Source organism: Oncorhynchus nerka, linkage group LG2 (genome assembly GCF_034236695.1).
Source record: "Oncorhynchus nerka isolate Pitt River linkage group LG2, Oner_Uvic_2.0, whole genome shotgun sequence".
NCBI lineage: Eukaryota > Metazoa > Chordata > Actinopteri > Salmoniformes > Salmonidae > Oncorhynchus > Oncorhynchus nerka.
The window spans coordinates 87,379,490-87,403,009 of NC_088397.1; the positions used below are offsets into that span (position 1 = coordinate 87,379,490).

Sequence of the window (23,520 nt, forward strand, 5' to 3'; positions counted from 1 at the left end):
TACTGGTTTGATGCATCAAACCAGTACTTGACTTGGACTGAAATAGGCTCTGTACTCATTTTGGGTGCCGGTACTGTTTATATTTAGGTGCAGGAGCTCCACAATACTTTTGAGCTAATATTCTATAAAAGGAACTCAAGCAGTAGAACATTTGAGGTGCCGGTACTCAGCTCAGGTGAGCTCCTGTCCAAGTCAAGCACTGCCTCAAACTATATCTTCACTACACAATATTATACAGGATAGTAAGGTGTTGAACACGACATTCAAAGACAACAGATTAGGTCTATGGAAAAATCTATACAAAATCACTTTCATATAATGGGTAGCCTAACCACACATGTATAAGACTGAATTAATCCACCTCTCCCGCTGTCGCTGCATGATCAGTGTCTCCTCAACCCAACCGTAACCATGCCTTAATTTAGTTAACACTCAAAGACGCGCACTAGAATCCGTCTCTCACTGAAGTAACGGTTACATCTGTGCCACTTAAGTGGCTCTCTTCTCCCCATTAAGCACAATGACAGTGATTCATTGTCATGAAAAATACAGATTTTGGCCTCTCTAACTCATGTGCTTCAATTGAATCCTCCTCTAATCTCGATCGTCCTTGAAAGACAGTCCAATCAGCTAAGGAAGTCAGACAGATTTTTTTTAAGGGAATTTGACGTGACAGATGAGCCTGCGGGCCCCTTAGGATGTTACCATTTTTCTGCAGTGCCTCCTTTAGTCCAAGTCCGTCTCTGAAACCGAAACACCATAAATACTGACAGCATGACATTCATGGTTTCAAATTTGCTCTTTTTTTGTCCCCCTATCCTGACACTACAGTTTTCTTTTCTTACTGCAGAGAGCACGGTTTGCATTAGAGCTGGGTTTGTGACAAGGCTACATTCATCATGTAATAAAGTGATGCAAACTGCTGCAAAACGCCCTAAATGGTTGTCAGCCCCGATTTCCACGAATTTGAAGTTGTTTAGGGTCTTGCTGCTTCACGGCCAAGAATGTTATGTTTGAAATTCCAGTGATGTTTTATTATTGGCCAGCTAGCCGTGTGTCATGTTTTGACTAAGTGCAAGAAACTTGCTGATCCTGCCATGCAGTTTATAATACTGCAAATCCATGCAGCTTACAATACTGCAAATCCATGTAGCCTTGGGCACCTATCTAGATGATGCATAAAGGGTGTTTGTCATCTTTATAACTTCAGATGTTTAGGTGTACGGTGTGTGTGTGTGTCTCTCACATCTATCCGACTCACGGTCCTGATGTTCCCTACACCTGCAGCTTGTGATAAGATGACAGAACCCTGTCCAGAAACAACCCTTAGTACCTAAACCAAGCACCTGTGTAGATCTGAGAGGATTAGATAAGTATAAGAAATGTGGGACAAAATCCTCCCAACCTATCCAAGGGCAAGGTAAAGCTACTGCCATACTGCTTACGCCTAGACTTATTATTGATTTAGGGAGAAGGAACTAAGGGTTGTCTCTGGACAGGGCCATAGGACTAACCACACCAAGTCAAACACCTCCGCCCTGCCACCTGACAATCACTTACAGCTTAGGGCCAACTACACTATAGTTCACAAAATGCTCAGAAAATGTATTTAACCGATACATAAAGTAGGCCTATACTAATTTAAATAAATGGACAATGTCAAAGACACAAGGTGGAGTTTCAGTTTTACCCCCCCCACCCAATATATTTGTGTATATTAGTTACATTTACAGTGTTTTCTTATCATACCAGAGTTTGTGTTGTTTTTCAGCCCCTTTATCATATTAATTTATTTTGAGTTTCTCAGTTAGCTGAATCACAATTGTGTATGTATGTGTGTGTTAGAAAATCCATTTGCAAATATATGGGATCGTCTCAGATATGTTTTATTAGAGAAAACATATTGCACATATCAAGCCAACTCTTTGTTAAATGAACAATACACTGCTGCCATCTATTGGTGTGACTGGAAAAATACACACAGGTGTCTAGATGTTGAGGCCCAAAAATCCTGCCTAAACATTTGCATAATTCATAATTGTACATTGGGTTGAAAATACAGTATTGTACTCTGGAGTGATATCACTTTAAAAAGTACAATAACAATAAATATTATATTGACAAAGCAGATTGATTTCATCACATTCAATGAATCATTTACAGTGATTTCAGCATTTAAATATATCAATTGATATAGCAACGCTTTCTGGAGTGCAAATTATGATAATTATCACATCGGTCATGCAGTCACAATTAAACAGAGAAAATAATCAGTTTTTAATCAGCAAGGTTCATCAGACCAAAGTTCAGCATATTGTTAGCTTCAGACCACGCAGCGTGTTGTGCCCCATCCATCTCTGAAGCCACTCTGTTGCCACTTGCCAGAGCATGGTTTGCTCCACCGATCGTAGCATTGCACTCTGGGCAGTTACGGCTCATCATGGCGCCTCCACAATCTCCGATGGCATATACGTGACCGTTGGGGCAGGAGTACCAATGGCCTTTAGGCAAACTCATGGCTGAGAGTATCATCTTTCGTTCATCATCACTGATCCCCAGGCCAGAGCTTGGTAGCTTTTCAGCCAAGTCTTTCAGTGCCTGCTTTACCGAGTCCTCGTCTTGCAGAGTGAATGGCTGCATTCTCTCCAGAACCTCCCTTATGGCTGTGACCTCAGCTTGAACCTTGACCCCACGACCTGTGTCCTTAGCCATCTTGCAACGGGCGTTGAGCTCGGCCAAAAAGGAGAGCCTCTGTAGCTCTCTCTGCAGATCAGAAGCCTGCTGATCCGAGAACTTCTGGTAACAATCCATCAGCCACTTCAGGAACTCTTCGACTTTCTCATCAAAGTGGAAAACTTCCGCACTTGACATGTGCTCCCTACTAATCTTCAGCAACTTGCCAACTCTCTCAAGGAAGGCCATCTTGTTTTCCGTGATCCACAGTTCCTTAGCTGTGAGGTGGGAGGCCCTTAGTTTTTTCTCGATCTGTATGTACTCCATTGGTAGATACCTTTGTAAGTCCTCCTTGTCAATCCATTGCTGCTTAAGGACCGCCTTTTGTGCAGCAATATCTGACTGTGCTCCATTAATCTTCTCCTTAACTTTCTCAATTACTGCCAGACTCCGGTTGACGGAAGCCCCGTACCGGAGATTCCTGCGGATGGGAGTGCGACACCTGGGGCACTCCTTCAACTTTACTGCAAGCTGCTCCTCGGTAGCCTGCTGGTTGTCATCCATCCCCATGTATATATCCATGGACGTGGACTCAAAGATGTGTCCGCAGCCGTCCAACTGAATAAAGCAGGCCTCAGCATTGTCCTCCGTACCAAAGAAGATCTCCAATACATCCTCGCGGTGGCAAACACGGCACTTGTTGGGGCAGGGGTCTCCACACAGGCCGATACAGGGGTGCCCACACTGCAAGGTTTTGGTGCAGGGCTGGGTGCAGGGTGGACGGTCACAAGGCTCATGGCAGAGTTTGCTGCAGCCCTGGTGAGGACACTGCCAGGCACAGGGCTCTATGCAGGGGGCACAGGGCTGGCCGCAGGGCTTCTTACAGGCACTGTGGATGCAGCGATTCTCACAGAGAATTGGACAGGAAGGGCAGTCACGTGTACAGGGCTCCCGACACTTGTGGGAGCAGACTAGGAGCTTATCACATCGGTGGAAACAGCCCAAGTGGAAGCGGCCCTGGTGGCATCTCTGGCAGGAACCAGGACAGGGGTGGCCACACTTCAGAATCTGTTTGCAAGGTGCCCTGCAGTCCGGCTGTACTGTAGATCTCCTATAATGACAGTCCCCTTCTTGCTTGTGTCCACACTTGAGCTCCAAGGTGACTGTTGCCATGCAGGTGGTGGTGCAGGACTCCCCACACACAGTGGCACATAGATGGCCACACACCAGCATCTTCTGACAGGGCTCCTGGCACACAAACTGCTCTGGAGCCTGGTGACAGGGCACCATCTGCTTGTGCTGGCATCGCGGTACGATTTTCTCTACCCGCGTAAGGCAGTCTGTAGGGCACTTCTTGTAGCACAGAAGTTTGCATCGATGCCCCAGCTCACAGAGGACCTTCTGGCACTTCTTGTTACATGTGTACTTCTTGTGCTCTTGGTCGTACGGGTGGCAAGCACTGGAGCACACGTGACCACAGTTCAAGCGGAACTCGCAGGGCAGGTTACAGCCTCCCTCAGGAGCATGTTTGAAGTCGTCGCCGCAGAATGCTTTAATGTGTCGCTCAGGGTGGTTCTGGCAGCACAGAGTCAGGGCAGGGCCCACTTGGTCTTTCTCTCGCAGTGTGTGCAGGATGTTGCTCCAAAGCTTGACTTTTCCCAACATGGCCATGTTTCCAATGCAGTAGAGACCCTTCTTAGCCCGTGACAGGGCCACACAGACGCGGTTGGGGATGTTCAAGAAGCCCACCTTCCCCTCTTTGTTACTTCGAACCAGCGACAGCAGGACAATATCATTCTCCTCTCCTTGGTATTTGTCAACAACATGAACTTTTACCCCATTGAACTCTTTGGCTGGCATGAGTTTGCGCAGACAGTGGAGTTGGCCAGTGTAAGTGGTGAGGATGGTGATCTGGGACGGCTGGTATTCCTGTAGCAGTAGGTAGCGACACAACGCTACCACAAAGAAGGCCTCGTGGAGGTTCTGGCGACTCTTTCCATCCCTGATCTCCTCCTCCGGGTAGTTATGCTCCACAAAGAACATGTTGGAGAGAAGACCCTACAAGACAACAGGGAGGTGAATACAACGGTTATTGGACCGCAACTAACTTCTAAGGCCTACACATGGACTGTGTATTGTACTTTATTAATGGTTCATTGAATTGATGACATGCTGAAATGGATTGATATTCAGTATACAGTACACTTTAAATGCACTCCTGCTAGGAGGGTAACTACCATGTAAAAAGTCTCTGAAAGCATTGACAAACCTTAATATTGTCATAGTCCATCACTGAGGGGTGGTTCTCTAGCTCAGAGTAGATGTGCGGGACCAGGAGACGGGCAATGTCTGGCCTCATGCGATGCTGTGCGGGGATAGACCCAGAGTTAGAGGATTGGTCAATGGACAATGAAGAACAAGGTTCTATGGATTGGTTTATCCATATACACTTTCCCTTTAGATTCCCCACACGTACCTGGTAGTTAAGTCTGACGTATGGAAAGTCCATCCTGATCAGCCTCTCAAACATGGACACTTCAAGATTGAAGTTCTTGGCCAGTTCGAACACTGTTGCACTGGGCCGGAGCTAGGGACACAATGAGCTACATAAGTACCCCTATAAGTACCGCTGAAGCCCAAGAGAGGATGGAATGGACCACCTCATTTCAACACTTTTAGACAACATCTCCTCAACTCTATTACTTGTTGTTGAACACTGTTTTTCCAGAACCTGCCCAAAGATAAACATTTGCCGTTCGACTAAATCACATTTACAGAAATCTTGATAAATGTGCATTGGCCCTCTCAAATCAATGTAATAAAGTCAAATAAAAAGAGTACGAAAAGTATACAGTATTTGAAAATAAAAACTCACAGTTTTGCTATCCTATCTTGTTTTCCTGCTTCTTTTCAGTTGTTAATGTGTGTCTGCTTTATTTAGGGGACAAGGTAAGAATGTATGTGGGAGGGGGTGTGGGAAAGATACAAAACATTCTCAAATAATGTGAGTTATTGTACTCAGTTTGTTTCTGCCTGACTGTGTTAGATTTCAACCACTAACTTTTGATTAATAGCACTTCAAAGCCAAAGCTTTTTTTCTCATCGAAAGTGTGATCCACCTACACGAAAGTAAAGTGCACATCTCAAGAATACCAGCTTTGAATAAAAGTGGATTATATTGAACTGAGTAAAATACGTGATATTCCCAGAGTGCTTTAGCTTTTTCACTCAGAGCTAAAAGGAACAAGTCAAGTTACGTAAGACCTTATAGCTGGGTGAACTCTCTGTTTAGCCCCAAGCAGAGTTGGAAGTTGATTGCAATTCAATAAGAAATTAAAATGACCATGGACTTTCAATCGACAAATGCCCAGTTTACATTAGGAGCAATTTTACATTAGGAGCAATGTTCAAGTAAATTTTACATTAGGAGCAATGTTCAAGTCAATTTAACATTAGGAGCAATGTTCAAGTCAATTTAACATTAGGAGCAATGTTCAAGTCAATTTAACATTAGGAGCAATGTTCAAGTCAATTTAACATTAGGAGCAATGTTCAAGTCAATTTAACATTAGGAGCAATGTTCAAGTCAATTTAACATTAGGAGCAATGTTCAAGTCAATTTTACATTAGGAGCAATGTTCAAGTCAATTTAACATTAGGAGCAATGTTCAAGTAAATTTTACATTAGGAGCAATTTTCAAGTCAATTGAACATTAGGAGCAATGTTCAAGTAAATTTAACATTAGGAGCAATGTTCAAGTCAATTTAACATTAGGAGCAATGTTCAAGTCAATTTAACATTAGGAGCAATTTTCAAGTCAATTGAACATTAGGAGCAATTTTCAAGTCAATTGAACATTAGGAGCAATTTTCAAGTCAATTGAACATTAGGAGCAATTTTCATGTCCAATTCAATCACTGGATTTAGTGGCATAACAGTAGGGAAGTTGACCATGCCTGGCCAATGAGTGTCCAGTACCTGTTGGTGGTCTCCAATGAGAATGAGGTGCTGGCAGGCCTGGCTCAGAGTGGTGATGGTGTGGGCCTCCAGTACCTCTGCTGCCTCTTCCACGATCACTAGGCGGGGGCGCACTTCCTGCAAAGCTTTGCGCCATCTAGCAGCCCCCGTGGTCGTCATGCCGATGACCTTGGCTTCCTTCAGGACACATAAGTCCTCACGGAGACGAATCTCAGCCAGACGCTCGGCAGCATCCTGATAGTCCTGCTCTGCCTGCTGGGCTCGCATACGCAGCTCCGTCCGATAACGCCCCACCCATAACCTGCGAACACAGAGCAGCGTCAGATGAGGTCATTGGTAGCATTTGACGGTAAGGCCACTAATGGAGTCTACACACACAGGTCATAAAACTAACAAAGTTCCTATAGAAAAGTTGTGTTTACCTGACATAACCCTGTCACAATCAAATTCTGAATATCTGAGATTCGTAGATAATGTGTAGAGCAGAATCCTTTATTACTTGTATGATTTACTGAGTCAATCCAACACGCTGGAGCTGTGACAATTTCTTTATTGCATCATCCAAAATGGCTTTTTGGCTTGGCACACAACTGAGCCTTGCACTGGTCTTTTCCCCAGTCAGATCAAAACATGCGTCACTTAAGGTGGCACAGTCAATCGCACACCTGTGTGGTTTGTGTGGTCATGACGACTGTGCACTTTGCACAAACTAAGCACAGTTACATTGCCAGGGTGACAGAAACTTGTAGAGGTGAGGGGTTCAGTGCATGCATCTACTGAGATACATTTTCTCAGTAATTAGTTGACATAATTATGCACAATGGGAATATACGCTCTCGCAGTCTGGCGTTGCCTAGGGGATGAGAGAGACTATTACCGGTACAGTCTCCATCTGTCTGGCAGACTAAGAGTCCACACATCCAGAATGGTGTCTTCCTCATCTTCACTCATGGCTGAGCTGCTGCCTAGCTCTCTCCTAATACGATGTTTCATCTTCCTCTTCTGCACCCGCTGTATCTGCGCACACAGAGAGAGACACGTCAGACTTTTCAAATAACATTATAACATTACTATACCTTTAACCCAGCACCTGTCTTTCTACCATACTCCTGACCTAAATACTGTGAATATGAAGCAGGAGATTGTCATTTTAAATCAATAAGCAGCTAAATTAGTTTGTGATTCACATATTGTATGATGCAATGTATTTTGGCTATATTGTTATACAATAAGTTTGGATCAAGGCACGTTGTAGGTTCTCACCTCCCAGCCTTCTTCACTCTGCTCTGCATGTATCAGAGTGTTCTCCAGGTTCATGGCCAGCATCATTTCCGCCATATCCCTGACTGTCTCCTCCATCTTTCTTCGATCATCATCGTGACTATGATGCATGTCTGAGACTTCTACAATGCGTTCCATCTGGATCAGGTCTGCCTCCTCCGCTATCTCGATCAGGTCCTCCTCCTCCTCCTCATCTTCGTCCATTTCCCCATCTATTACAAAACAGAGAGGGTAAAATGGGTAAGGAGTTTCTAACTTCTATTCCTAGTAGTTCTCTCAACAGTCACTTTAATAATGTTTAAATATTTTGTATTACTCATCTCATATGTATATACTGTATTCTATCCTATTCTACTGTTTCTTAGTCATTGCCATGCCGCTCTGACATTTCTAACCCAAATATTTATAGATTCTTAATTCTATTAATTGACTTTATATTTGTGTGTATTGTGTGTATTGTTGTGAAATTGTTAGATAATTACTTGTTAGATATTACTGCACTGTCGGAGCTAGAAGCATTTCGCTACACCCACAATAACATCTGCTGAACACGTGTATGTGACAAATAACATTTGATTCGATGAACTCTGATTCACCCAATATAGTTTCAGGATCAAAGGGAGTTTTAAAGAAAACATAAAAGAGTTCAATAGATACAGCAGACTACTAGCTAGCTATGTGAACTACAGCCATAATATATTCACAAGCAATGTTGACAAATACAAGGCCACAAGGAGAAGCACTTTTTTAACTCTGCATTGTTGGGAAAGGGCTCATAAAGTAAACATTTCACGGTAAAGTCTAGACCTGTTGTATTCAGAGCATGTGACAAATACAATTTGATTTTGATTTGCTCTGCATCTGTTCCAGTTGTTATGTCTGTCTGATCATGTTGTGTCTCGTCTACTGTGACGATTATGCAATTTTGGGTAACAATGAATTGTCAAGCACGGTTATTATTATATAATTTTTTTAAACAAACTGCTTATAATGCATTATAACCTATATTTGAAAACAAGTTACAATATACTGTACCTAATGAATACAACACAGCTTTGGGGACACCCCTGTCGCTTGGAACTTTTGGAAATTAGCTTCTCCTCCCGACCGTGCCGTTCTGTTCATATAATGATTACCAACTTTACCCACTAATTAGCTGCTATTGGGTAAACCATATCTACTTAAATATAAAGGTGAATCCCCCTTCTACTGAAAATAATGTAGTAAGAAGATTGACAATAATTGTTTTAAAGTTCAGGGTTATTGTCCATAATTGTCAGTTACGAGATTATACAATAACTGTTCAAGCCCTATGTCTTCGTTCAGTGGTACTGCAGTGGCTTCTCACCTGCATTATCATTTTGAGGATGTGGTGTCCTCTGCTGGAAGGCAGTGGAACCTAACCCCAGCCACTCCATTATCATAGATGGCTTCTTCCCACCATAGCTCTCAAAACCATCCAGTGCCTGAGGAAAAGTACATATCAAGAGTAAGTATTGTCTCCACTCTGGCCAATAGCAGATTATCACAGATCGTATCATAAAGCTTTTCTGGGAATGTCTATTTTGTTTACAATCTTAAGCCTTGAATAAGCAGTAGGGGTTATCATCCTCATTGTAGTTATCCTATATGACATCATCATAGTTCTAGAAGTAGCAGAGGTGGTGTAACTATGAGTTATAGTCATAGCAGTAGTCACCACTTTATATTTGACAGTGGTATCAACGACTCACAGGCTGGAGGGACAGGCTATCCCAGTGCTCCTCTGAGATGAACCTTTGAAGGAACTGTTCCCTCAGAACGCCTCGCAGACTGCATTCCAGCTGCACAGACTGAGTCTGGATCTTAGTCTCTTCGGTCCGCAGTGCATCATAGATCTGAGAGGAAACAATATTCTGAGCATCAGTATGTGGTATCGTTTCCCTAAATGACTATTTCCCCAAAAGATATCCAACCTGGTTGTTACATTCCTGACACATACGGAAGCTGAGCTACATTGACTTCAATAGGAGTGCTCATTTACATTTTAAGACTATTTCTCAAATTTTAGCGTAACTTTCAGGTTTCCCACACTAACTCTCACCTCACTGTTGGCACGGCGAAGATGTTGCGGTAGTCTGCGGCGGAATTCATGGGACCTTTTCAGCTCCCCCAGAGTGAAACGCTTCAGGGCCTCACTGTTGCTTCGCCCACCCACTCTTACAATACCGTCTGGTAAAAACTTGTGGATGCCTTTGGTGCACAATGTTAAACAAATGAACTTGTGGATGTCTTTGGTGCACAATGGTAAACAAATGAACTTGTGGATGCCTTTGGTGCACAATGGTAAACAAATGAACTTGTGGATGCCTTTGGTGCACAATGGTAAACAAATGAACTTGTGGATGCCTTTGGTGCACAATGTTAAACAAATGAACTTGTGGATGCCTTTGGTGCACAATGTTAAACAAATGAACTTGTGGATGCCTATGGTGCACAATGTTAAACAAATGAACTTGTGGATGCCTATGGTGCACAATGTTAAACAAATGAACTTGTGGATGCCTATGGTGCATGTTAAACAAATGAAAAAGCTGCTGATACATGTGATGACTAAAGTTCCCTTCAGAATTATATCTGGTAAACCACAAATGATGACATTTTTCAAGAATGGCTTGAAGTTGAAAATAACTGAATTCAAGAAGCAAAAGTAGTGTGGGACAATCATGCATTCATATACCATACATCCATAGTTCAGTATGTCGGGGAGCAGGAGCCCTACCTTCCAGGAACTGGTCTAGAGCGTGGTTGGTATAACAAACCACCAGCATTGGGGAGGAGTCAACGACACCTTTCCACACCTCCTGATTGGTCAAAAGAGCTTGGGCGATCTTTAGTCCTGTGTAGGTCTTCCCTGAGATTATGAGTAAGGAGAGAAAACGAACGTCCAAAAGCATTATACTCCTGCAAGTCCACCAACACATGAAGCAGCATGGCATACCAATGTCAAATTTTCAGCCTAGAAATTGTACATGTACACTACCATTCAAACGTTTACGGTTACTTAGAAAAGTCCTTGTTTTTGAAAGAAAAGCACATTTTGTCCATTAAAATAACATCAAATTGACTAGAAATACAATGTAGACATTGTTAATGTTGTAAATGACTATTGCAGCTGGAATATCTACATAGGAGTACAGAGGCTCATTATCAGCAACCATCACTCCTATGTTCCAATGGCACATTGTGTTAGCTAATCCAAGTTCATAATTTTAAAAGGCTAATTGATCATTAGAAATCCCTTTTGCAATTATGTTAGCACAGCTGAAAACTGTTGTACTGATTAAAGAAGCAATAAAATGGATGATCTCGTACAAAGCTGTGTACAACTCCCTTCACAGAACACCGCAAACTGCCTCTAACCAGAATAGAAAGAGGAGTGGGAGACCCTGTGCACAACTGAGCAAAAGGATAAGTACATTAGAGTGTCTAGTTTGAGAAACAGATGCCTCACAAGTCCTTAACTGGCAGCTTCATTAAATAGTACCAGCAAAACACCAGTCTCAACGTCAACAGTGAAGAAGCGACTCCGGGATGCTGGCCAGTTAAGGACTTGTGAGGCGTCTGTTTCTCAAACTAGACACTCTAATGTACTTGTCCTCTTGCTCAGCTGTGCACCTGGGCCTCCCACTCTTCTTTCTATTCTGGTCAGCTCATACAAGGAGAAGACTGATCAGAGATGCAGCCAAGAGGCCCATGATCACTCTGGATGAACTGCAAAGATCTACAGCTGAGGTGGGAGACTCTGTCCATAGGACAACAATCAGTCGTATATTGCACAAATCTGGCCTTTATGGAAGAGTAGCAAGAAGAAAGCCATTTCTTAAAGATATCCATAAAAAGTGTCATTTAAAGTTTGCCACAAGCCACCTGGGAGACACACCAAACATGTGGAAGAAGGTGCTCTGGTCAGATGAAACCAAAATTGAACTTTTTGGCAACAATGCAAAACGTTATGTTTGGCGTAAAAGCAACACAGCTCATCACCCTGAACACACCATCCCCACTGTCAAACATGGTGGTGGCAGCATCATGGTTTGGGCCTGCTTTTCTTCAGCAGGGACAGGGAAGATGGTTAAAATTGATGGGAAGATTGATGGAGCCAAATACAGGACCATTCTGGAAGAAAACCTGATGGAGTCTGCAAAAGACCTGAGACTGGGACGGAGATGTGTCTTCCAACAAGACAATGATCCAAAACATAAAGCAAAATATACAATGGAATGATTCAAAAATAAACATATCCAGGTGTTAGAATGGCCAAGTCAAAGTCCAGACCTGAATCCAATCGAGAATCTGTGGAAAGAACTGAAAACTGCTGTTCACAAATGCTCTCCATCCAACCTCACTAAGCTCGAGCTGTTTTGCAAGGAGGAATGGGAAAAAAATTCAGTCTCTCGATGTGCAAAACTGATAGAGACATACCCCAAGCGACTTACAGCTGTAATCGCAGCAAAAGGTGGCGCTACAAAGTATTAACTTAAGGGGGCTGAATAATTTTGCACGCCCAATTTTTCAGTTTTTGATTTGTTAAAAAAGTTTGAAATATCCAATAAATGTCGTTCCACTTCATGATTGTGTCTCACTTGTTGTTGATTCTTCACAAAAAAAATACAGTTTTATATCTTTATGTTTGAAGCCTGAAATGTGGCAAAAGGTCGCAAAGTTCAAGGGGGCCGAATACTTTCGCAAGGCACTGTACCTCCGTGCTTCAGGGTTGGGATGGTGATCTTCGGCTTGCAAGCCTCCCCCTTTTTCCTCCAAACATAACGATGGTCATTATGGCCAAACAGTTCTATTTTTGTTTCATCAGACCAGAGGACATTTCTCCAAAAAGTACGATCTTTGTCCCCATGTGCAGTTGCAAACCGTAGTCTGGCTTTTTTATGGCGATTTGGGAGCAGTGGCTTCTTCCTTGCTGACCGGCCTTTCAGGTAATGTCGATATAGGACTCGTTTTTACTGTGGATATAGATACTTTTGTGCCTGTTTCCTCCAGCATCTTCACAAGGTCCTTTGCTGTTGTTCTGGAATTGATTTGCACTTTTCACACCAAAGTACGTTCATCTCTAGGAGACAGAACACGTCTCCTTCCTGAGCGGTATGACGGCTGTGTGGTCCCATGGGGTTTAAACGTACGTACTATTGTTTGTACAGATGAACGTGGTACCTTCAGGTGTTTGGGAATTGCTCCCAAGGACGAACCAGACATGTGGAGGTCTACAATTGTTTTTCTGAAGTCTTGGCTGATTTCTTTTGATTTTCCCATGATGTCAAGCAAAAAGGCACTGACTTTGAAGGTAGGACTTGAAATAAATCCACAGGTACACCTCCAATTGACTCAAATTATGTCAATTAGTCTATCAGAATCTCCAAAAGCCATGACATCATTTTCTGGAATTTTCCAAGCTGTTTGAAGGCACAGTCAACTTAGTGTATGTAAACTTCTGGCCCACTGGAATTGTGATACAGTGAAATAATCTGTCTGTAAACAATTGTTGGAAAAATTACTTGTGTCATGCACAAAGTAGTTGTCCTAACCGACTTGCCAAAACTATAGTTTGTTAACAAGAAATTTGTGGAGTGGTTGAAAAACGAGTTTTAATGACTCCAACCTAAGTGTATGTAAACTTCTCACTTCAACTGTATTCCATAAAAAATCTGCCATTTCCAGCTACAATAGTCATTTACAACATTAACAATGTCTACACTGTATTTCTGATCAATTTGATGTTATTTTAATGGACAAAAAATTAGCTTTTCTTTCAAAAACAAGGACGTTTCTAAGTGACCCCAAACTTTTGAACGGTAGTGTACATAAACATGATCTAATTCAATATGTATAATTTGTTCTATATGTATTCCACCTGTGCCTGGGGGTCCCTGGATGATTGCCAGCTCCTTGGTGAGGGCGAGCTGAAGTGCTCTCATCTGGGACTCGTCCAATCCCAGCTGCTCCATGGGGGGCCAGGCTTCAGGATCCAGGGTGTGGAAGCGGCTGCTCTTAAACTCAGGCACCGCAATAGCAGACAGGTCATATGTATCCCCCATTGGCAGGTAGGCAGGAGGGTGGACCTCTGAGCTACATTCCACTATATACCTGCAATTTACATGTTGTCATGAATCAAAAATACAATTTTTGTTAGTCAGAAAGTTTTCATTCTTCATTACAATAATTGATATGCAGTAAATGTTCTGTCACAAAATATCTGCTAAAAAATCATCTAGCAGCTGGTGGAAGAGGTAAGTCACCACAAACCATGTTAAGCACTTTAAGATCAGAAGTATGGAACTGTATGAACGCAATCTGCGATTCTCAATATCAGAAAAACATGGTGGAAAAAAAATATTTAGCCGACTCTCTCTCATAGCATCAACACCACCGGTGTGACAGCCAGTACATACGTAGGGCTGACTAATGATTGAATTCAACAACGACAGACAGTACACCGACCTCTGGAAGGGCAGATCCTCTACTTCCAGCTCCTGCAGCCCCTCGAGGACGTAGCGGTAGGCCTCAAAGTAGGCGGTTGTCTCCACCATGAGGAAGGACTGGTGGGCCTCCACTCCGGCTAGGGCTCGCCTGCTCTCCGTTGAGAAAATGATCTGGACAAAGCCCTTCTCTAGCTCCTTGGGGTCCCGGTCCGACACAGTGGCAAACAGGAAAGTCTCAAAGTTGTCACTGGACATGCAGACCAGGGACCCATATATCAGCCGCTTGGAGTTCTGCCAGCGGACAAACTGTGTGGGACAGAGAATAACATGAACATATATTGAATGCACTCTACTACATGATGTTGGCAAGTCTTGGTAAGTTATATTTTTTCTGTTCAAATACTCAATAGAACTGACTGACCTTAAGAGGTTTGGAGTCAAACTGGACCTTATAGGCCAAACCAGACCGGGTGCACATTGGAACCACCAGTCGCGTGTCAAAGTACACTGTGATGTCATCGAAGCGCTTCTTCCTCAAAGGGACGTCTTTATTGCCCAGGTCCTGCTGGCTCTGAAGCAGCTTCTGGATGCCCTCTCGAAGAGGTCTCACAAAGTCCTCTCGCATGAGCCGGAAGTGCGTGTCCAGGTACAGCAGTCCGCTGGCATAGCGTTTCAAGATGAGGTTGGGCCTGAGGAAGGGCCTCTGTTCCTGGTGGAACTCCTCGGGGGTGGGGTAGATGGACAAGGTCCTGAAGTCGGCCTCCCCAGGTGGGGCGTCCTCCTGGGGGGTGATGAAGGAGTAGTTGTCCGACTTTAGGGTGCCCTCCCTGGCTCTCTCCTGGAGGTGCTCCACCAGGACCTGGATCTTCTCCAAGTTCTCCTCCGTCTGCTCCAGGACATCCACCCCCACAGCTCGCAGGCTGTTGATGACTGGTCTGAAGAGGGCCACTATCATGGACACGGCCTGGGTCGAGCTAGCCGGGAATATCCTGAGCACCTCAGCGAGAAGGGTCATGATGTTGTCCAAGTGCTGGGGGTACTGTTCCCGGCGAGTGAGGTCGAACTCTGACCCCATTCCCATCACATAATGGGGCAGGATGGTTCGGAGGAATCCAGAATGCTTGATTAAGCCAGCCAAGTGCTGTATAGTTTGACGGTCAGTTTTGGACAAGAAGGCCTTGCAGAGGACTTGGCAGAGGAGCTGAACGAGGTCCTTTCGCATCTCTCGTTCATCGAGTAGAGCTTGCAGTCCATAACTGGAGGCAAGAGTAATGGCTATTTCTGAAGGTTCTTTCCCTGAGAGCTCCTCCAACGTTTTGTACCCCATTGGACGAACATGAGGAGCGCCACCATCTGCAGCTCTTCCTCTCCCTCCCCCTCTCTCTCCATCTCTTCCTCTCCCTCCTCCTCTGCCTCCCATTCTTTCTCCTCCTCCTCCCCAACCCCTCGCACCCTCCCCTCCTATTCCTCTTCCTCCCCAACCCCTCGCACCCTCCCCTCCTATTCCTCTTCCTCCCCAACCCCTTGCACCCTCCCCTCCTCCTCTTTCTCCCCAAACCCTCGCACCCTCCCCTCCTCCTCTGCCTTCCACTCTTTCTCCTCCTCCTCCTCTTCCTGCCCAACCCCTCGCACCCTCCCTTCCTCTTCCTCCCCTGGCATCTCGCGCTCTCCTATCCTCCCTTGGGTTCCCCCCATTAACACCTCTCCTCTCTCCCCTGGCCCCCTACCTCTTCCCCCTCGGTTGGCTATCCCTTCCTCTTCTCTCTGACCAGCCTCAGCACCTGAGAGGCAAACAGGGAAATCTATATCAATATAATGAAGGAAATGCCAATCATGTCTTACTTATACAAAATTCAACATTAATCTCCTTACCTATTCTGTGATGGACATGGTTGGCTCCTCTACCTCTCCTGCCCCTGTTTGGGTTTTCCATTCAGGCTGAATTACTATTGGTCCACTAGAACAAGAAATGAAACCCAGCAAAACACATATTGAATGTTTATAACAATGGCATTAATCAATTTGTTTAAAGTTATTCCAAAACAGAGGCAAACTTAATCTTGATGCATGACTATTGTACATTGTGGTGGATGCCGTGCGACATCTATTGGACACAGACAATTATTACGTGGACATTTTTTATAAATGTTTTATTATGCGGAAATAGTGTTGGTTTCATTTCTACTGAAATTATGTCACTTGGACACAGTGAATACATTATATATATATATATATATGGCTGATACAATCAATGTATCGAAATCAATCTGGATCCTTCGAAAGCAAGGGTGAATATTTCATCCCAAAATGTCAGTGTTTTAGGACCGTCATGGAATGATGTAAATGAATCATTTGTATTTTATTCCGGATCTGCAGCTACTCTTCCTAAGGGCCCAATCACAATTACATACAATAAAACAACTATAACATATATACAATACAAACTCAATAACACAGAAAAAAATAACAATATTAAAATGTGTGTAGAGTGCGTGTGTTAGCGAATGCCCTGTGTGCCTGTGTTTGTCTCTTCACAATCCGCGCTGATCCATAACGTGTAGTTTTATCCGTTTTTAAAAATCTGATTCTACTGCTTGACAGTTCCAAATAGCCATGGCGCTATGTAGTACTGTGCGTTTCCCGTTGTCTGTTCCGGATTTGGGGACTGTGAAGAGACATCTGGTGGCATGTATTGGTGTGGGTATGTATGGACGTCTGAGCTGTGCGCTAGCCGCTTAAAAAAGATAGGTCAATGATTTAAACATGTCAGTACCTCTCACAAAGACACATTTTGAAACAAGGAAAACGATTTGAACTGTTCCACAAGTGTATAAACCAAGCAGGGTGACTGACGTGACATCTTATCCAGAATTGTATTTACTTGTCGAAATAGGGTGTTACATGTGATACATTTTTATTCTACATAGTAAAATAGAATTTCTTACCTTTGCTGAACGTGTGAATATTTTTGACGGGATTTAGGGTCCAATTGCAGATTACATAAAACTTTTAAATAAGCGTATTTCTGTAGTCCTTGTTGTCTGGTTGACAGTAATGATTCGCTCTGTTACTGTCCTCGTCTCTGCGGATCGGTGTTGGGGAATTCCGCGAGCTGCTCTTTAAACAGGCCCAGGCCTGTTCGCTGTCAGTTTCGCTTTCCAAGATGTTACATAGTGCAAGTGAGTCAGAAATGAAACTACACGCCCTGTTGTTTGTAAAAAAAAATATGTTGACAATACTTTAGTGATCTGCTGCCCGTTACGCTTTCCAAAATGATACGAAGTGCAAGTGAGTCAGAAATGAAACTACACGCCCTACTTGTTGGTACAATATTTTAGAGTGATAATTTTCATGTTTACGAAAATACATATTGAGCAATAATAAGGTGCTCTTTTTTGTCAGTATGGCTAATCATAAACACTTCGGAAGTTAAAATATATACATAACGCTGCACTGGCTCGCTCTCTCTGTTGTAGCAATTGAGCAGTTGTGCAAAGTTTAAGAAGCAAGTATTTTGACTTAAGTAGTTTGTGTATCTGTACAATTTATATTATTGGCAACTTTTACTTCACTACATTCCTAAAGAACATAATGTACTTTTTACCTGACACCCAAAAGTACTGAATGCTTACTTAGCAGGACAGGAAAATTGCCAAATTCACACACTTATCAAGAGAACCTCCCTGGTCATCCCTACTACCTCTGCTCTGGAGGACTCACTAAACAGAGAACATCCCTGGTCATCCCTACTACCTCTGATCTGGAGGACTCACTAAACAGAGAACCTCCCTGGTCATCCCTACTACCTCAGTCTGCCAGATCAAACTAAACACATAATTTGTTTGTTAATTATGTCTAAGTGTTGGAGTGTGCCCCTGGCTTTCCACACAAAAAAAACATGAAAACTATTATCTGGTTTGCATTATAAAAGGATTGAAATTACTTAAGTATATTTTAGCAAATTACATTTACTTTTGATACTTAAGTATATTTAAAACCAAATACTTCTACTCAAGTAGAATTTTACTGGGTGACTCACTTTTACTTGAGTCATTTTCTATTAAGATATCTTTACTTTTACTTCCAAGTACAACAATTGGGTACTTTTTCCACCACTGCAATGGAGTAAGGGCTAGCAACTGAATGAGTAGGTGTTCTACAACTTTTGACTGGTAGTGTATATTGAGCATCACAAAGGTGCTCTTTTTTGTCAGTATGGCTAATCATAAACACTTTGGAACTTAAGATACCGCTGCACTGCCTATGTACAGTTGAAGTCGGAAGTTTACATACACTTAGGTTGCAGTCATTAAAACTAATTTTTCAACCACTCCACAAGTATCTTGTTAAAAAACTAGTTTTGGCAATTCAGTTAGGACATCTACTTTGTGCATGACACAAGTCATTTATCTAAAAATTATTTATAGACAGATTATTTCACATATAATTAACTTTATCACAATTCCAGTGGGTCAGAAGTTTACATACACTAAGTTGACTATACCTTTAAACAGCTTGGAAAATTCCAGAAAATTATGTTAATTAGCCCGAGTCAATTGGAGGTGTACCTGTGGATGTATTGCAAGGCCTACCTTCAAACTCAGTGCCTCTTTGCTTGACATCATGGGCAAATCAAAAGAAATCAGCCAAGACATCAGAAAAGAAAATGTGGACCTACACAAGTCTGGTTCATCCTTGGGAGCAATTTCCAAACGCCTGTAGGTACCACGTTCATCTGTACAAACAATAGTACGCAAGTATAAACACCATGGGACCACACAGCCGTCATACCGCTCTGGAAGGAAACGCGTTCCATCTCCTAGAGATGAACGTGCTGATGCTGGAGGAAACAGGTACAAAAGTAGTCGCTCTGGATAAGAGCGTCTGCTAAATGACTTAAATGTAAATGTATCTATATCCACAGTAAAACGAGTCCTATAATGATATAACCTGAAAGGACGCTCAGCAAGGAAGAAGCCACTGCTCCAAAACCGCCAGAAAAAAGCCAAACTACGGTTTGCAACTGCACATGGGGACAAAGATTGTACTCTTTGGAGAAATGTCCTCTGGTTTGATGAAACAACAATAGAACTGTTTGGCCATAATGACCATCATTATGTTTGGAGGAAAAAGGGGGAAGCCTGTGTTGGAGTGAACCATTGAGGAGAGAGCTGAGCATTACATAGTTCTGGTTGCAAGGCTGAAATAGCAAGGACATGCACGTCTTAATAACTTGTATTAAAGTCTACATTGAATTCACAAAGTTCTTCTGAGAGTATTATATTTCTGAAACAATTCTCCATGACATATTTTGGCGAGCTTTTCCAGGAGATCAGAGGGACCGAGGAGAGTGACATTCCAGGCTGGTGACAGTTTCTTTGGACAATCTTGCAAACGGATGGCCACCCAACTATAAAAAGGTAAGCTTGTTCTTACATAGTTGAACATTTGTATAAATTGCTTCAGAGATACTGTCCCAGCAAGAGGGGCGTCACGTAGGCCTCTATTTAAAAAAAAATAATTAAACAGTAAATGCTAAGAGCTTGTTGAATTCAATGAACTGCATGCATGTGTGATTTTGGGGGTTGTTAAATGTGAATATATGTGTGCATGTGTAGGAACTAAGTGAGTAGGGGCTGTGAGCCTTGCCGGTGTCGGGTGTTTAGCGGAGAAGGGGCTTGCACCTGCTCTGGTCGGACCGTTTAGACGGACCCGCGTGTCTGGATTGGTGGGGTGGGTTGTTCCGTCTGATACTACTTGGCCGGGTTCGACTGTCTCAGGACCTGATTTGGGATGTGCGTAAACACAGCCCAGTCAACCTGGGCGGGCGACATAGGTTGGGTGTGTGATTCGGGACTGCCCCTCTCGCTGGGCCATTCATGTGGGGACCTTGTGTGGCCTGACTGGTGCGGCTGTTTGCTCTCTCTGACTGAACTGCCTGGCCTGGTGAGGGGCTGCTGCTGTCTGCCCATATGGTCAAAATAGATCAATAAGTAGGTAGAAAAGTCCACGAATACCGCCCTTTAAGATTACAAAGGGGTTTGGGTGGCATTCATGGTTACCGCCCCAATAAAAAAGGGGTCTGCTCGGATGAATAGATAGAGTGCAGAAAAACATCGGCCCGATTTGGCGAGGTTAAAGTGCAAAACTAATCCTGCAGATAGAACGCTCCGAGACCCCTGTCTGAACGGGGGTCTCTAAATGAGCAGGGTTAATACAGCTCTGAATTTTTTTTTTTTTTAAAAATAAATAATAAAAATAATAATATATATATATACACAATAAAATAAATAAATAAAAACAACAGAGGTCTGCGTTGGATGGGTGAAAAGGGTATGAAGACAAGCTGACCCGATTAGGCAGTAGTATTGTCATACCCTGGGAAAACCTATAGGATATAAACCGGTTTAAGAGGCCATAGGTCGTTTTAGGTAAAACGAAGTGTGTGAATGAACAAATGTGAATAAACGCCTGAATGGATGGTTCTCTGTGTTAAGAAAGTGTATCAGAGCAAGCTAGAATTGTGGAGTAAGGGGGAGGTGTGTGAAATAGTGTGTGTGTTTGCGTGTGTGTGTGTGCGCCAACTGATCAGGGAAAGGAATGCGCAAGCCCCTCTGTGACAGTTGACTGAGTGTAATTTGAGAAGGAGAGTGCATTCAACTCTTACTGAGAGGAGGGGGATAGAATAAATAAGGGGGATAGAAAAAATAAGAATAAGATAGAAACTACGTAAAGATATATACATTGACATAATAAATGTGTTAATAACTATTCTGGAATGCGTAGAACTCGTTAAAAAGTATTAAACAAGGCACATATAGTATAATGGTTTGTGAAGTAGAGAGACATAACATACAGGTAAGCACAAATTATACTATGTGGTAAAAATTCACCTAGACTGTCTAGAAGAAATAGTGAAAACAAACACATAAAAAAGTAACGGGGTAAAGCCTAGGTATATACTGGAGACATTACAGCACCGTGAAGGACGGATAATAATAGCCTGAAGGAAAGGCAGAGGTGTCAGGTTACAGAAGCCAGAAGAGAGTGGGACTGGAGAAAATGATCAAGATAGGATAAATTAGGAATAAAAACAATAAGAAACAGTAGAATAGAATAAGTAAGAACCAATAAATAAAAAGTGTAGATATAAATAATTAAATTAAAAGGAACAAGTATCAGATAGAATTAAAACACTTGGTAAAGTTAAAAGAAACAGAGTAGACAACTGAAAAAATTAATACAACACCAGTAGAGATCTTAGGGGCGAGGCACCCCGAGCAAAAAATAAATAATAAAGACTTCTATAAAATGGGAAAAACGCACAAGAAAATTGAACACCAAATGGCCAGCGGTAGGGACATTGGATGTCTCTATGTGTGAGAAAATGAAATACTAAAAATGTTTAAAGAAGAAGGAGTTGGTTTACTACAAAGCATGAAGACAGCAAGAGAAATGCTGAAGAAGAATGCCAAAACAAAGGAAAAGCAGAATGGGTAACTAACCCCCCCCCCCCCCCCCCCCCCTATTCCCATGGACAATTCCCAATGATAACTGGACACATGCAAATAAAAGGTGAAGTAGAAGAGGTTGACACACCTGGTGCAACATGTGCCCCTTCTTCCCATTCAACAGACAGAGGCAAGAAAAGGACCGTGAAGCACACAGAATTAGACCAAGACGGCTTCAATTGCCATGGGGGTCTGAGAAAAGCCAACAAACGGACTGTTTCTCCCTGGAATATAGAGATAGCCAAATTTAATAAAGCCATGGAGTCGCTGAAAGAAGCGCACGTTAATTCTACCAATTCGGCTTGAATATGAAAGAGCAAACTGGATAATGTAGGGCAACATTACCCGGTAAACAGGATAAATAAAATAAACGATTAAGGGAGGCAATTATGAATTGGAACGATCACATAAAACCATAATAAGAAGCTCAATTTACCAGCGTTTTGATGTTAACATTCTACCATCAGAAAATACATTACGATGGGGGACATAGGAATCTGCTTGTCCTCGCAGACGTGCGAGTGGTTAGCAGAGCTATAGAGAACATCTCAGCGTAAGAAAATAGCTCCCTGTTTTAGAAGAGGAGCTAATGGGTATGGGAAGAATGAGTGTGAGGTGACCCTGGAACTTAGTGCGGTAGCAGAGAATGCCGCTATACAGGAGTTTGCATCTTTTTCAAAAAAGCAACAAGTAATCGTTTTGAGGTTAGTAAGAATTACATTTTCATCAAGCGGTGTATAGTCTCTGATCGATCAATAAGTGGTTCATGGAAATTACAGTTTATATGTGATGAAATACATACTAGATCACGTTTTACCTGACTTTTAGTAATATACCGATGGGATTTACTAATGGTTTCACTTGGAATCATTTTGCATTAAAACAATAGTTTCAGTGGTGATAAAATACGTGGATGATTTGTTATTGGCGTCAAAAGACGGGAAAATAAACGTATATGAAAAATCACCACCGTGGTAAAATTAGTTGGAGGAAAAGAAAAATGTAACATATTTGGTGTTTTCAATTTCTAAGGGCAAAAACCTGGGATCAGGAAGAAACTATGCGTTCTGTGCATGGCTAAACTAATCTCGCATGTTCAGAAAAACGTAAGGGGTTTTCAGGTTTGATAGACATTCTATACTGTCATTCTCTGAAACTGCTAATACGTTTATAGAATGAAATCAATGTATAAGTAATACTGTTGGCTTGCTGATTAAAAGGTAACATTGTGAATGCTAACGAAATGTACACTTTCTTTTCCAGAAAAAGGGGTTTCATTTTCTCTGGTCAAAATGTCCTTGGAGACTGCGATACTGAGGAAAGCAGTTAGTAATAGTCGGCCCCTTTAAAAGTAAACGTATCTGGATACGGCTATAAATGGAGTTCCGGATAAGTGAGGCTAGTTCCTGTGTGTTAACCTACCCACAAGCATTTCGCTACACTCGCATTAACTACTGCTAACCATGTGTATGTGACAAATAACATTTTGATTTGATTTGATTCACTCTAGTAGGTGCACACCTTATACCGTGAAGAATATGTGTTAGTGGATTTATTTTGAAAGGTGTCCTTTTCAATTCAGTTTCAAATTGGGTATGCAGAA

At 42.6% G+C, this 23,520-nt stretch overlaps 1 protein-coding gene across 1 annotated transcript; it reads right to left on the reverse strand.

Moving 5' to 3' along the window:
* Positions 1-1,865: 1,865 nt before the first annotated feature.
* On the reverse strand, positions 1,866-17,531 carry LOC115144120 (NFX1-type zinc finger-containing protein 1-like). Its single transcript, XM_029684877.2, is given in 17 exon segments — positions 1,866-4,731; positions 4,943-5,038; positions 5,150-5,260; positions 6,653-6,953; positions 7,530-7,669; positions 7,916-8,145; positions 9,282-9,399; positions 9,667-9,810; positions 10,017-10,165; positions 10,695-10,826; positions 13,839-14,071; positions 14,426-14,712; positions 14,828-15,948; positions 16,039-16,125; positions 16,128-16,187; positions 16,279-16,363; positions 17,352-17,531. Coding segments are annotated over 16 exon segments (5,724 nt in total). The 5' UTR covers positions 16,340-16,363; positions 17,352-17,531; the 3' UTR covers positions 1,866-2,277.
* Between the last annotated feature and the right edge of the window lie 5,989 nt (positions 17,532-23,520).